Here is a 16,687-nt window from a genome sequence, read left to right as displayed (position 1 = left end):
CAACCAAACATAAAATGACTTGTCTTTTAGTTCTACTGGATCTCTTCTCCACTCGATCCCTCACTAACATTTTAGTCTAGTTTTTATTTGTTGACGAAATTGTCAATATATTTAGTCTTAGTTTTAGTCATCATAGCTTAGTTTATATTTAGTTTTTGTCAGTGAAAAAAGGTCGTCGACCAACATTTTTCGTCATAGTTTTAGTCGACGAAATAAACACTGGTTTCAAGTATTGTTCGATTTGATCAATTTGAGTCTAAAGTCCTCAGATTAGTCTGGGGGACATTAACATAAAAAGTTGGAACACGTTGATACAAGGTTTCTGCCCGACAACAGAAACCACAATATAAAAAAAGAAACCCTTGTGGAACAGCTAATTGTTTTAGCCACAAGCGACCGATGTCTCCCCACTCCGTGCGGCCGCCCCTCATTGTGTGCGTAATGACATTTCTCTTTGAGTCTACCTCACCACCACGTTCCATTATTACCATCCAGACCGTGTGATTCTGCTTCTCCCCTTTGAATTAGCATACCCCCCCCCCCCACCCACCCCCACCTACACTCTGTGTAACAATTAATTAATCCATTAAGACCGGGAACGCATCTGTGTAACCACTTTAACCATTATTTTATACTTTGGCTATTCAAAAACAGCAGATCTACAAGCTCATAGCGCGGCACCGAGTGCCGCGCTATGAGCTTGTAGATCTGCTGTTTTTGAAAAAATCTTGAAAATCGGTGCAAATCTTTGAATATATATACATATATTTTAAAGCGAACATTTTTAACTGAAATCTTTGCTTCTGGGGGGTCCCTGGAACAACATATTTTGAGATGGGGGTCCACGGCCAAATACATATAATTTCGGGGGTCCTTGACATGAAAAAGTTTGAGAACCTCTGATATATCAACATACGTATATTTTTTTTTCAACTGTTAGGATTTAGAAAACATTTGTAGAATCTACCAGAAGCAAAGATTTGAGTAAAAAAAAATCGCTTTGAAAAAAGATATATTCTAAGATTTGCACAAATTTTCACGATATTTTTTTTGTTGTTGCAGATCTACAAGTTCATAGAGCTCATATGAGCTATGTATACCTGCTATTTTTTTGAATAGCCAAATAAATCTGTAAATGACGCACAGATGCGTTCCGGGTCTTAATGGGTTAATTAGCCATCAGTCATTGTAAAGGGTTTCTAGGAGACGGAAACATTTTGGTTTCTCTGGGAACAGCGCTGACATCTGAAAGGAGGACTTCACCATCACATGACTCTGATGCTACTTCCACCTCCTCCAACAGAGAGGGCAAACAAGAGCACTCTTTCTTTTTTTCTTTTTGCCCACGTACGCTTTGATCCTCGTTAATGTATGCATAACATACCATGACAAAGTAAAGGTCTCTCCAATTAGATGGGAGGGAACATAATTGAGTCAAGGCGTGGGTAAATATCATTTGACGGCACGATCCGTGTATCCGTTCATGTGTCATTGCTCTCGGCATTAAAGCCAAATCAAGGAACAGACGTTGTGCGTGTTTGCGGCGTTGACCGTGGAGCTCGTGCGTATGCCCGTGCATCGTGTGCGTGCGCTAATTAAGAGGGATGGTATTAACACACACACACACTATCATCTAAGTCGCTACCTGCCTTTGAGCTGTCTGTCTGCCCGTTGGTTTATCTTGCCGATTATAGTGTCTGCAGAACATGGGATAACAATTAGCTCTGTCTACAGTAGCTTATATGGAACTAGTCCCATTACGAACCTCTCCCTCCGCTATACAGCTCCGAGATGACGTTCCACAAAGCTGGCTACCGGAACCGGGCGAACACCGGCAAAGGGTCCGTGGATTACCTTTTTCGCCACATTGTATCCAAAAACTAAAGATAGTCCCCTAATTCTACAGACCTGTGGCCATGTTTTCAACCCAGAAAAACCCACTAGGTCAGGTGCCAGTACTGCCCGGTCCGTTCTAGAAGGTTGGGTTCCGGAAAATCCTCAAACATCTGTAGAATTAGGGGACTATACCTTTAGTAGTCCCCTACCTTTAGCTATTAAAAAAAAAAAGGAAATATTGTTTGAAAAAACAATGATATCACTGTTCTGCAGGTTTCTGAACTGTCCTCAGCCTTCCTATGAGACATAGACCGAGTAAAGCACATTATAATGAGCATTAGTGAGGACCAATTACATATGAAGATAGGTTGCAAATGGGTGAAGTCATCCTTTAACATTTAAGAACAATTAAAATACCTTTTCCACCACTGATTCAGATCATCCCATTGTGCTCTCCTACAGCTACTAGATCATTCAGAGCTGAAAGCTCTAATTTAAAAGAGCCTCATGGTGGGAGAGTCTGCCTCCCCCTGTTTCTACTGTTTTACATCATTGCTGTCAGGATGAAACCTCTTATCTTCATATTTTAACTTTATTTTTAATAAACACCCTACTTGATCATACTACAGCGTCAAACAAAGAGCATCTTCGCACCGCGTTGCGAGCTTGTAGATCTGCTACTTTTGCAGCTTTTGAATTTGAATCGTGAAACGTTAACAGTTTTGGACATATGAGGTTTTCACCCAACAGAGACGACAACGAGACAATATGATGCAACCACCAACCCACCCACTGTCATCACTTCAACAGTCAACCCTTATCCCTACTTAACCCTAACCAATGTACACAATGATTATGGCTTGTTTCAAGATGTAATTTCTTCAAACAAGAACAGAAGTCATTCACATACACGATGTTGTATGGTTGTTGTATTTGAGTACTACTGTATCTCTCTTTTTCTTAATAATTAGCATTTCTCTAATCAACGTAAGTAATGGAATCCACTTTTTAAATGTTATTTGCATATTATCTGATTTGTTTTTGTAAATTGGCCATGAATGATGTCAGATAAGCGGCATAACACATGGAACACAATTTCCATCCTTTTATCAGCGGAGCTTCATTTGTGCCTGTGTGTGAAATGATAATATCAACCGCTTCAAATGTGCTTATTTCTGAGCCAATTTGAATTATGCCGCCATTCCTTTAGAAGTTCTTCTGAATTGCTTTTGCAGGACAAATAGACAATATTCCCCATTCCTCCGGGTTAATTATCATATAAAAAGCCCGAGCCATTGATAATCTGACAGCGGCTGCAAAGTGGTTTTGAGGAAAATGTCATTACGTCTCAGAAATTCACAATTCCGCATCTGATTAAATGAAATGCTCATCTGTCATCGCTATACGATTGTGTGATGTGCTCAGCGAAAACACAGCTGGAAAAGATTGGCGATATGAAAAGACTTTCTCTGTGATACATTTAATACGTTGCCGTAGAACCCACTATTTTCTTACAGAGGAGGGCTTTGAAACGGCGATTATTTGAAATGCAAATCCTGTAAGGTTTTTTTTTTTCAACGTCGTACTGGAATATATCTGAATAATCATGATTTCCGGATTGAGTCACTCTCTCCGGCGTTGATCCCCATCATTATCCTCCTGGTCCTGCTTATCAAAGCGGGTGTGATGTACAAAGAGGGACGGGGGGACGGGGGGGACGTGGGGGGGATGTGGGGGGGGACGGGGGGACGTCGTCGTTGAGGCAAGATCTCCTCCCAACAGGTTCCATAATTCCATGTATTGTGGTTTGACCTCGAGCATAGCGACTCTTCCTCTCCTCCCCTTTTTCTCTCAGCATCTCATCAAAAGCTGCAGACTTTGCAAGGACCCTGACATCTGAGAGAGAGAGAGCCCCCCACCCCACCCCCCCCTGGGAGAGTGGGAGGTTCAGTGACACCAACCAAACCCACATAGCACAGAATCAGATGATATGAATACATCCGCTCTCTCTCTCTTGTTCTCCTCACCTCTGGTTCGCTGTAGTGTGGCCGTCGTTTCCCCCCCGACGAGAATAATCCATTAAGACTGGGAACGGATCTGTGTCATTTTAAGATTTATTTGGCTATTCAAAAATAGCAGATCTACAAGCTCATAGCGCGGCACAGAGTGCCGCGCTATGAGCTTGTAGATCTGCTATTTGTTTGAAAAATCGTGGAAGATGTGCAAATCTTTGAATTTATATATATATATATATATATATATATGTTTTAAAGCGAACATTTTTAATTCATCACGGGTCATCACGGGTCATCACGTATCATGTTGGGAGTCCTTGACATGGAAAAGTTGGAGCACCACATTTTTAGATATGTATTTGGCCACGGACCCCCATCTCAAAATGTTTTGTTCCAGGGACCCCCCAGAATCAAAGATTTGAGTTACAAATGTTTGCTTTAAAAATATATATATTCAAAGATTTGCACAAATTCTCACGATTTTTCAGATATAGCAATGTTGAAACAAGCTCATAGCGCAGCACTCGGTGCCGCGCTATGAGCTTGTAGATCTGATATTTTTTTTATATCCAAAGAAATCTAAAAATGACACAGATGCGTTCCCGGTCTTAATGGGATAAACCTCCACTAACTGACAGACAGCTGCCTTTGTTCAGGTTTGAGTCGTCAGAAGAACGCCAGAAACAAAAGGAAAATCACTCACAGTGATCAATATTTATGGGAAAACCGTTTGTGGGAAGAAAGAGAGGATGTTGTAATGTATATACACGTGTTTTCTTTTGTGTGAGGAACGCTTTGTGTGTTTGTTTTTTCTCCCCCCTTCCCCCCCCCCCCCCGCAACAGTAACCCTGCATGTAATTCTTTCATGACGGAAAATAGAATATTATGCACAGTGGTTTATTATGTGGCAGCTAGCTCTGTGTTAGCGCTCCTCAAAGCAAACAACTCTCTGCAGGGGCTAAGGAGCAGAGGTGGGAGAAGTACTCACATTCTTTACTTAACATGGGTTGACACCAACGGTTGCCCGACTGCCCGTGGCAAGTCAATAAAACGTTCGGTCAGGTGGAGTTTGTTTTCAGGTTGCCCGACGGGCAAAGTGCGTTTGAGTGGGGAAGCAACTGTCTTTAGTTCGCTATAAACACTGTGGTATAAAGTCATATTGTATCGGGGGCACGGTGGTGCAGTCGGTAGCGCTGTCGCCTCACAGCTAGAAGGTCCTGGGTTCGATTCCCGCAGGGGACGCACGCTGTGGGCGCTGGGGGCGTGTTCTCTCCTCCGCGTCATCAGTGCCCATACCGGTGGGGTTGGCGAAAGGGCCTTTCTGTGTGGAGTTTGCATGTTCTCCCCGTGTCTCCTAGGGTAGTTAATACCCTCACAAAAACATGCAGTAATTCTGGTCACTATACTGCCTCCCCCTGGTCAGCCGGGGCGCCTGATGGAGGGGAAGGGAACTGGTTGGAATAACGTGTTCCTTCCACACGCTACGTCCTACCAGGGAAACTCCCCCCCCTGTCAGGTGACAAGAAGGTCAGTTGGCTCTCATGCATTGAATGAGGCATGAGCTCGGCCCTGGCCTCCCTAAGTTGGCAGAGGGAAGGTAGTGCCCAGGATTACATAGACAATTGGCACTGGGTGTAAAAAATAGGGTTACAAAAATCGTGGGATAAAAATGTAGAAAAAATCAAATAAGTCATATTGTTAGCTATTGAGATATTTGGCATAAATATCGAGGTATGTCCATATCTCACAGCCCCAGAATCAGCAAGTAAAGTCAAAGTATATGTGTTGAAATGAACGGTAATTACAATTTGACCTATCAGGATTTTCTTTTCGGGGAAGTGGGCGTGATCTTTGGGCAAGTAGAACACGACCTGTACTAGCCCGACGGGCAAGTGCCTCTGAGACCTTAGTGTCAACCCCTGCTTAAGTAAAATTAGCAATACCACAATATTAAAATACTCTGTAACAAGTACAAGGCCTGCATTCAAATTGTTACTTTATTAAAAGTACTAAAGTATTGGCATCAATATATGTAAAAGCACAAAGATTTGTCAAACGATTTTGAAAATAGCTGATCTACAATCTGTCCCATCAAGCTTGTAAGTTTGTAGATCGGATATTTTGGATTGAGGCCAATGGAAGTGGTTAATGTATGTTTTGTATTAATAATCTAAATCTGCAAAGTAACTACCGTATCTAAATGTTTGTGACATCATTGTAGTGGAGTAAAGAGCAGAGTTTGTGGCTCTGAGATGTAGTGGAGTAGAAGTGTTAAGAAATTGAACAAACTAGTCAAGTAAATGTACTTCAAAATTGTACTTAAGCACAGTACTTGAGTAAACTTAGTTACTTTCCACCACTGCGAATAAGAACAAGCCCACTTGTTGTGGTTTGATTAAAGAAACATTCTGCCACTTCTAAGGGCAATACTCCTTATTTTAGTTTTTCTGCTAAATCTTTTTTCCAGTGGTGGAAAAAGTACTTTTTTTTGTTCGAGTACCAATACTGCAATATAAAAATACTCTGTTAAAAGTAAAAGTCGGGAATTCAAAATGTACTTGACTAAAAGTACAAAAGTATTGGTATCAAAATGTACTTAAAGTACCAAAAGTAGAAAGCACTCATTATGCAGAATGTCCCATTTCACAAGTTTTCAAATGTATAAAAGGTCTACAAATATTCTGAAAATAGCAGATCTAAAAGCTCACAATGTGTCGCATTGCTACGCATTGTGAGCTTGTAGATCTGCTATTTTCAAATGGTCGAAATGTATATATGGCTGAATTGGTTATATATATATGTTTTGTAATAATAATCAAAATCTACAAAGTAACTAAAGTGTTCAGATAATTGTAGTGGAGTTAAAAAAGTACCATATTTGTCTCTGAGATGTAGTGGAGTAGAAGTAAAAGACAAAATTGTACTTATGTACTAGTACTTGAGTAAATGTACTTAGTTACTTTACACCACTTATTTTTCTCTCCACAGATTCGTCGTGCCTGTGGAACCAGTTCGCCTGCTCCAAGAACAAATGCATCGCCAAGCAGTGGCTGTGTGATGGAGAGAACGACTGTGAGGACGGCCTTGACGAGAGCGTGCAGATCTGTGGTGAGTGGCCTTTCAGTGGTGGAAGAAGTACTCGGATATTTTTTGTTAAGTAAAAGTACCAATACCACAGCATAAAAATACTCTGTTACAAGTAAAAGGCCTTTGTGCAAAATGTTATTTGAGCAAAAGGACAAAAGTATTGCTATCAAAATATACTTAAAGTACCAAAAGGAAAAGTACTAAAATGTTTGAAAATAGCCGATCTACAAGCTCACAACGCATTGCGAGCTTGTAGATCGGCTATTTTCAAATAGCCTAGGTATAAAATAGGGTTAATGTATGTTTTATAATATCATAATTTATATCTGCAAAGTAACTAGTAACTAAAGTTTTCAAATAATTGTAGTGGAGTAAAAGTACAATATTTGCCTCTGAGATGTAGTGGAGTAGAAGTAAAAGTATTGGAAATTGGAAATACTTAAGTAAAGTACAAATACCTCAAAATTGTACTTGAGTACATGTACTTAGTTACTTTCCACCACTGGTGGCCTTTCACGTGTCACCGGAGGGGAGGGGGGGGGGGTGTATGGCTGGGAAAAGGTCACATCCACCTTATTGCTTGTGACGTCTTGGCGTTGTTTTGTCAGAGCGAGCCGGAGCGCCGCTCCAAACGAAAGCAGCAGAAATGAAAACGGTTGATAACGGGAACGACAACAAATGATACCGCAGGCGTTTGTGATGATCTGAGTGGGCGCCGAGGCAAATAGATTTGTCATCATGGAGGCCCAAGAGGCACAGCTATTTCAGTTGGTAAATGAGATGTATCAGTAATGAATTCCCACGAAAAAAAAAAGTATCCAACAAACAGTAGAGAGGAAGGTTGCGGTGAACATTGGTTGTTATAATTGGATTGTAATGGAATGTCAAGGAAATATTAATGAAATAGCCCGCAGGTTTTTTTTTTTTTTCATGCATATTTTTCCAATCAACAACGAGGAACGGATTTTTTTAGCTAGACATGCTTAACCCTTTAAGAACGGGAACGCATCTGTGTGTCATTTTAAGATTTATTTGGTTATTAAAAAAGATAGCAGATATACAAGCTCATAGTGCGGCACTCGGTGCCGCACTATGAGCTTGTATATCTGCTATTTATTTATTTTTTCGTGAAAAATTTGTGAAAATCTTTGAATATATATATATATATTATTTTTTTTCTTTAAAGCGAACATTTTTAGTCAAATCTTTGCTTCTGGGGGGTCCCTGGAACAGCATATTTTCAGATGGGGGTCTGTGGCCAAATACATATAATTTTTGGGGGTCCTTGACATGAAAATAATGTGAGAACCACTGATATTATAGCATCATAAGTTCTCTCAAAAAATATATATTTTTAAAATAGCAGATCTACAAGCTCGTAGCGCTGCACTCGGTGCCGCGCTACGAGCTTGTAGATCTGCTATTTTTTTAATAGCCAAATAAATCTAAAAATGACACACAGATCCATTCCTGGTCTGAATGGGTTAATTGAACTATTGTATTTACCTTTTGCTTCACAACACTGGACATTTTTCTCTGCCTGGTCTCCTGCACCTTGAAGGCCATATTTGAACTACGGTATAATAACTGTAATATATGAACTATAATAACTGTAATATATGAACTATAATAACTGTAATATATGAACTATAATAACTGTAATATATGAACTATAATAACTGTAATATATGAACTATAATAACTGTAATATATGAACTATAATAACTGTAATATATTAACTATATGAACTATAATAACTGTAATATATGCTTGGCTGAGGGACACGATACCATCGCGCAACCGACTATAAATCAGGCTTTACATAGACAATGAATGGTAGATTTTTCAGGGGTCTTCAACGTTGGTTCCTGTAATCCTGCTCCTGGTGCGTTAGGGGACGTTATTGTTGCTGCTTATATCGTTGCTCTTTGTCAGAAACCTTGTATCTCCATATTTATGTTTATTTTTAATGCTTTTTTGTGTAAATTAATGCTCTACTTCGAGACACTTTAACTTTGGAAGTGTTGGGTTTTATAAATATTTAACCTTTTTATTTTTTATTTCCTGGTAAGTAAGAGCTTTGGACATACAAGGGTTCGGCCTGACAGTGTCGTTATGGCAAACAGTGGTAGATGGTCGCTGACACATACTGTACTCTTACATCTTTGGCCTTAACAGTCACACATACTGTCCTTTACTTCTTTGGCCATAACAGTCACGTAAGAGGAATTGTGCACTTTTTGAATCTCCCTGCACTAAAATCCTCCATTTAGTTTTAGTCATATTTTTTAGTCGACTAAAATGTATTTTGGGAATGCCTTGATAGCGTCGTAATGGCTGATTTTACACTTTGTTGCATGCTGAAAATAGCCGATCTACAAGTTGGAGCTTGTAGATCTGCTATTTTCAGAGCGCAACACCCCAGCGCAACCAAACATAAAATGACTTGTCTTTTAGTTCTACTGGATCTCTTCTCCACTAGATCTCTCACTAACATTTTAGTCTAGTTTGTATTTGTTGACAAAATTGTCAATATATTTAGTCTTAGTTTTAGTCATCATAGCTTAGCTTTTATTAGGTTTTAATTTTGTTTTCGTCAGTGAAAAAAAGTTAGTCGACGAACATTTTTCGTCGACAACATCAACACAAAGAGATACGCTGCTCTTTGTAAGTACATGTGGTGAATGTTGACGCTATGCAGAGCCTGTTGGTAATAAGTGTATTTATTGTATGTGTTGCTGTTCTTTCCCCCCATAGGCTCGGTGACATGTGCACCAGGGCTGTTCAGCTGTCCCGGGTCATACGCCTGCGTGCCCAAACGCTGGCTCTGTGACGGCGAGAGGGACTGCCCTGACGGTAGTGATGAACTGGCTGCAGCCGGCTGTGGTAAATATCAGCTTTTTTTACATTGAGCTTTAGTCAATGCCAGAGCCATTCAAAGGAGAGTTGCGTCACTTCATCGGGCCAGGTCTTCTACATAGCCAATTGGCGAATAGTGACAAAGCCCTGAACCGGAAGTTTATACGGAATATGCACTGGAGTCTATGAGCGTTTGTAACTTTTCCAGTTTACATGAACCACGTAACCGGCACTGTTTTTGCCCCCTGGCGGAATTTTCTAATACAAGGCTCTGGTCCAAACCCACATTTACACCCACCGACCGTCTGGTCTATGGGACTGCAACTACAGCCCCACAGCCTACGGGAACCATGAATAGATATCCCATAGCTCATGGCAAAAATGCTATACTGTATCTCAGATGTATATAAGGCTTTCTAAGTACTCAAAATGTACATGATGATGGGATTTCTCATGGGATGAGAAAACAACAAAAATAAACAAAATAGAGTACAGAAGTCCTGATGTCACTCGTTCATCCCCTGGGTTGTAAAGTCATTTCTCTGTGGAGAATAACATTGTGTCATCTTAGAATCGTCTCATATAAGAATTGTGGTCCAAAAATAAACAAACTGTCTCTGCGATATTGTCAGGGAGGAGGCTCTGTATCGTTTATGATAGTCAGTCACTTATATTTGATACAGTCTGTTTCTGCCGAAAATGTTACTAATTTGGCGGAAGTAACATTAGCGTTTTCTCAGCGTCAGTTGATGCTTCATATCCATAAGAGTCAAACCGCCGGGGTCATTTGTTTATTTTTGGAACACAGTTCTTATTTGACGCGATATTAAACACGTCTATGGGAATTCAGAATGGGGGAAAAAAAACGCGACCCAGGTAGGCAGGATGCGTACATTTGGGTGCTCTGTAGTGGAACAGTAAAACGTGGGTGTGCAGTTAGATGGGGGTAGCAGTATGCTCGCTCACTCCCTGCATTATGCTAATATGTGCAATTACAGATTGACTGACCAACCCACTGAAGAGAAGAAATGGATTTGGACGGACTGACAGTTTTGTTCATTTAATAATATGATAATAGGATAGGATGTATATATATATATATATATATAATATGATAATAGGATAGGATGTATGCCGCAGCTGTACTCGGTTGAGGAAAGTTAAATATGTATTTCCTTTCTGATGGGTTAACTTTGGCCATTTCAACTTGAAAGAGATTAGATTAATGTTAGCCTGTCCTCCAGTGGTACCGACACATGACACCAGAGGGTCGTTCTCACCGGGTTGTGTCAGCGTGAAGCCGTCTATTCATGGTGTAATGTAGAGCGAGAGGAGGGTTCGGCCACAAGGTTCCTACGCAGCGGGGGGGTCCGGGGATGGACGGATCACTGGTCCACATTTACATAAAGTTCATATGATCCAAATCTATGCAAATTATTCTGCCTGACTCACGGAACTCGGATCAAATTGTCAAACCAGGGCTTTGCAGAGCAAATGTAAATCAAAGGATTCAGCAGCTGCTCTGTCCATTCGTTTCTCTGCTAACGTGTTCTCAGACATATATATATGTTCATTAATAAGGTGTAATAAGGTAATCTAAAGTCATCTGCTGGGTGAAGCAGTAAACATGTCCCCGCCCCCTGGGGACCAGAAAATACTCCCTTTCGTCGTGCGGGTCACGGCACATACTGTACTGTACACCAGTGGTTCTCAACCAGTGGTCCGGGGACCACCAGTGGTCCTTGAGGGGGTTCCAGGTGGTCCCCAGCCAAATGATGGAGAGTTGGTAACCAAATGGACCCTTAGATCTTTAACTCTTGAGAGTGTAAAGTAAAGACCCATAAGGGTCCAAATGGACCCTTATGGGTCCATTTGGTTTCACTTTACGCTCTCAAGAGTTCAATTATTAAACATCTGCATTACTTCATATTTTTTTTTACATGAACCACTTGAACCCTAGCATCTCTATTCTGAGGAACATTAGCCGAAAATAGCAGATCTACAAGCTCACAACGCCTTGCACTGCGAGGCGCTGTGAGCTTGTAAATCGGCTATTCTCTGCAAAGAGGTTTGGTGTTGGAGCAAATCAAGTATAGGCTATTATTGAAGGTTTAAGTGTTTAAATGTCTGAAATGAACAAAAGAACATGAATTTACACAACTCTGATGGTAGTCAATGAAGCCATCTATGAAATCTATGAAAAAGTGTAATCTGCAGCACAATTGTGTACAATGTAGTGGTGGGGGTCCTTGCTTCCTCTCTCTCTCTCAGCTAGGGGGTCCATGGGCTGAAAAACACGGTGGACCCCTGGTATAAACAATATACTATCAAAATAATAATCTATACATTGAAGTATAGGACATATACTGTAGTAAAGAATGAACCATCTGCATCTGTCTAAATAAGCAGTTGTCATGTTGGACAGAAACCAGTGGAGCGGATGGAGCCACACAGTTGAAAATGGCCCATCATATAATAATACTAATGAGGAGTCATGAAACCGGCATAAATTACTCTGTTTATGCGCCTCTCTCCTGCATCATCCCCCATAAAAACATATTAGGCTAATCAAGCTGGAGCTTTATTGTCTCTCATTTATACAGCACAGCTTTAAACTGGGCTCAGAGGATGATCTGGTTCAACTGCCGTTGATCACACGTAGCGCATGCCAAGTGTAGGCAGAGCTGCTGAATCATCACTTAATGTCTCAACTCGTGGGTGCGAGTCTCAACTCGCACCCACAAACACATGTCTATTAGTTTTTTCTCATGCACTACAGCACCCATGTGTTGCGCTCTGAAAATAGCAGATCTACAAGCTCACAGTGCGCCATCAAGGCACCGCCAACATACATTATAGTCGACTAAATCAACTGTAGATTTAGTCGACTATAATCGTATATTTAGTCGACTAAAACTAGACAAAATCAAAAACATTTCAGATGACTAAAATATGACTAAAACTAAATGGAATTTTATTCAAAAGACTGACTAAAACTAAATCAAAATTGTCTGTCAAAATCAACACTGCAACACATGTCTATGTGTGTGTTTTATTCATTCACTACATGTGTATATGTGTGATACACATGTGTATTTATTTATGCACTATTCATGCACTAACGTGTGTATTTGTTTTTTATTCATGCACTAACATGTGTATGTGTGTGTTTCCTCATGCACTAACATGTGTATGTGTGTGTTTCCTCATGCACTAACATGTGTATGTGTGTGTTTCCTCATGCACTAACATGTGTATGTGTGTGTTTCCTCATGCACTAACATGTGTATTTTTGTGTTTCCTCATGCACTAACATGTGTATTTTTGTGTTTCCTCATGCACTAACATGTGTATTTTTGTGTTTCCTCATGCACTAACATGTGTATTTTTGTGTTTCCTCATGCACTAACATGTGTATTTTTGTGTTTCCTCATGCACTAACTAAGTATTTGTGTTTCCTCATGCACTAACATGTGTATGTGTGTGTTTTCTCATGCACTAACATGTGTATTTATGTGTTTCCTCATGCACTAACATGTGTATTTATGTGTTTCCTCATGCACTAACATGTGTATGTGTGTGTTTCCTCATGCACTAACATGTGTATTTATGTGTTTCCTCATGCACTAACATGTGTATGTGTGTGTTTCCTCATGCACTAACATGTGTATGTGTGTGTGTGTGTTTCCTCATGCACTAACATGTGTATTTATGTGTTTCCTCATGCACTAACATGTGTATGTGTGTGTTTCCTCATGCACTAACATGTGTGTGTATGTGTTTCCTCATGCACTAACTAAGTATTTGTGTTTCCTCTAGCACCCAACAACACATGTGACGACAGCTCGTTCCGCTGTCACAACAAGGCCTGCGTTCCCCAGAGGTTCGTCTGTGACCACGACGACGACTGTGGAGACGGCTCCGACGAGTCGGTCGAATGTGGCAAGTAGAACTTTGTCATTCTACGGTGTTCTTCCTTTGTCATTCTGTTCTTTCACCACAGCCCAATGTGTGTGGTGCCTCACAAAGACATAGCCCAGAATTTGGGGGCTAGCTGTCACAAACCCAATGGTTGACAGTCAGCTGTTTTTTTTTGTTTTGTTTTGTGACTCTGACTGAAACAGCTGCATGAGCGACTGTGGCCCAGCTGGAGAGAGAGTCAGTTAGTGGAGGAAGTACTCAAATGTTTTACTTAAGTAAAAGTATTAATGCCACAAGGTAGAAATACTCTTTTACAAGTAAAATGTCGGTGTTAAAAATGTACTTGAGTACAAAAGTATTAGCATCAAAATATACTTAAAGTACCAATAGTACGTTTTCAAATGTATAAAATGTATTTAAAAATCCTTTGAAAATAGCAGATCTACAAGCTCACCAACGCGTTGCAAAGTGACGCGTTGGTCTGAAGTGGTGATGTAATAATAATCAATTTCTACAAAGTAACTAGTAACTCAAGTTTTCAAATAAGTATAGTAGAGTAAAATGTACAATATTTGCCTTTGAGAAAGAAACCCTCAAAATACGGTACCTAACTACATGTACTCAGTTACTTTCCATCACTGGTGTCAGCTGATGAAACGATGCCTATCTCTGTGTCACCCCCCCCCCCCCCCCCCCCCAGTCTATCGCTCGTGCGGATCAGATGAGTTCCGCTGCGGCGACGGGCGCTGTCTGCTCAGCTCGCAGTGGGAGTGTGACGGCTACTCAGACTGTCCGGACCGCTCCGACGAGCTGCCGCTGAACCTCAAATGTCTGGCCGCAGGTAAGACTCCCCGCTTGGCACTCAGCTGGAGGCTCTTCATCAACGTCAGTCCTGCCGACTACGCCACGGAGGAAACGACAGGATGTGTACGAGACGAAGGAGAGGAGCACTACTACTCCTCCTGTCCTGGGTGGAATTAATCTGTCGGGATCCACTCGTGATGAAGCCAGACAAAAAAAAAGAAAGAAAAGAAACAGAAAAAAAGCACATTTGCGCCAACTACTGTATCGCCGCTGCTTGCATGTCCAAAACTGTTGCTTTTCAGGACAAATAGCCTGTGTTTAGTGTGTTATAATGGATGAGATGTAGTTATTTTTTGTTAATGCTTTTCATTTAAATATTTACAAAGCCCACAGACACACTTTCCCATTAAAATGTTTTCAAAAGTACCGACAATTACCCGATCTACAAGCTCACAACGTGCGTTGTAGATCGGCTATTGTCGCTGCTTTTCCTCGACAATCAAGTACTACGAAGTTTATGAGGCGGGGAAAACGCATTAAATAATCTAAAAATGGAGATACAAGGTTTCCGCCTGACAGTGACACTATGCTGTATATATAACACCATGGCTCTGACAAAGCTACGTGTCTCTGTCTTCTTCAGGGAGCTTGTGCAACGGCTCCTTCTTCATGTGCTCCAACGGCCGCTGCATCTCCGAGGGGAGCCTGTGCGACGGCCGGGACGACTGCGGCGACCGCTCGGACGAGAGGAACTGCAACGCGAACGAGTGCCTGAACCGCCGCGTCAGCGGCTGCACGCAGGACTGCCAGGACCTGCCTGTGGGATACAAGGTACCGTGTAGCCGTCCAAACGGACTGGTTATGGTTCCCCTCGCTGTGTGGATAGAACTGCCTCGCGTCTCGCCCGGAATCATCAGCCGCTTCAGATCAGCCCATTAGCTCCGCTCGTTCAGCTTTGCTTTGGTACTTCTGGGAAACTGAACAACACGACCACAACACAAAAGTAGAGTTGAAAAGAACCCAACAGGGATATTGAAGGTACAAAAACAACAAAAAAAAGAAAGTTAAATTGAAATACCCAGTCAGCTGTTCCCCCGTAGTCTGGTATTGAAGCTATAAACCTATTTCCACTCCCATCATGTCACTATAAATACACCTGTGTGTGTGTGGGGCCGCTGTAGAATGCAGTTGTATTTATAAAATGTATGTCACAGCTTTATAATATCATAGTCTTTCACTCCTCAGAATAGCCTGCATCCTATTTCAGACCGTATGACTTCAATATCATAAACCTCTTCACTCTCCACAACCGTAACATTCTAAACGGGTTCCAGGTTTTTATTTCCTGTTGCCGTAGTTCGGGAATATCTGGTGTCTGACAGGAAATGAACTCTCTTGGACCCAAAGGAAGCTATAGTCCCTACAACAACACCATTCTGCTGACAACGTCTGCAAGTTTAAAAAAACGCAATTGAAGTTTCATTGTTTGTGCTTTTTTTCCTCCTTCAGTTTGTTAACTGAGAGCAGCGAAGCTTGCAATTCTATCTCTAATCCATCAAGAGCGGCGGTGAAACTTTCATTGAGTGTGGCCATGAATGATTAATGAGAGATAATGAATCGGCAGTCCAACTTTGCACATCATTAAACCCAGATAAAGATAAAGACACATATATAACTGTAAGTCTTTCAAAGTGGAAAGACGCATGACGCTACTTATGACCTTGATCCAGCGCCAAGGTGAGAATGAAAGCCTCGGGAAGGAATCCCTGAGGAAAAATATACTAACGGTACCAATCTAAGAGTTCTCAGTTTGGTTTAAAATGTGTCACAACAAATAGCCTACATATAAATAGTGCTTAAGTGATTAACCCTTTAAGACCGGTAACGTATCTGTGTCATTTTTAGACTTCTCTGGCTATTCAAAAATAGCAGATCTACAAGCTCTTAGAGCTGCACTCGGTGCTGCGCTATGAGTTTGTATATCAACTTATTTTTTTGTGCAAATCTTTGAATATATATATTTTTAAAGTGAACATTTTAACTCAAATCTTATCTTCTGGGGATTCTACAAATGTCTTCTAAATGTTTGTTTTTAAGCAGTGGTTCTTTGTCAAGACCCCCAAAATGATATTTATTTGGCCCCCATCTCAAAATATTTTGTTCCA

The 16,687-nt window shown here is 41.0% G+C and overlaps 1 protein-coding gene across 1 annotated transcript in view; it reads left to right on the top strand.

Annotated features, from left to right (window-relative positions):
- LOC308105811 (low-density lipoprotein receptor-related protein 1B-like) overlaps positions 1 to 16,687 on the top strand; it is a gene marked incomplete at its 3' end in the record, with an annotated part of 706,266 nt that overhangs the window by 504,639 nt on the left and 184,940 nt on the right. The window contains 5 exon segments of the mRNA XM_080456736.1: positions 6,840 to 6,959; positions 9,696 to 9,824; positions 13,617 to 13,739; positions 14,419 to 14,559; positions 15,166 to 15,353. Coding sequence (XP_080312862.1) covers positions 6,840 to 6,959; positions 9,696 to 9,824; positions 13,617 to 13,739; positions 14,419 to 14,559; positions 15,166 to 15,353 — 701 coding nt within the window.

This window comes from Gymnoscopelus braueri (genome assembly GCF_963280865.1).
Source record: "Gymnoscopelus braueri genome assembly, chromosome: 18".
Taxonomy (NCBI): Eukaryota; Metazoa; Chordata; class Actinopteri; order Myctophiformes; family Myctophidae; genus Gymnoscopelus; species Gymnoscopelus braueri.
Note: the sequence above shows the minus strand (reverse complement) of the source record. Positions and strands in the feature narration are given on the sequence as shown.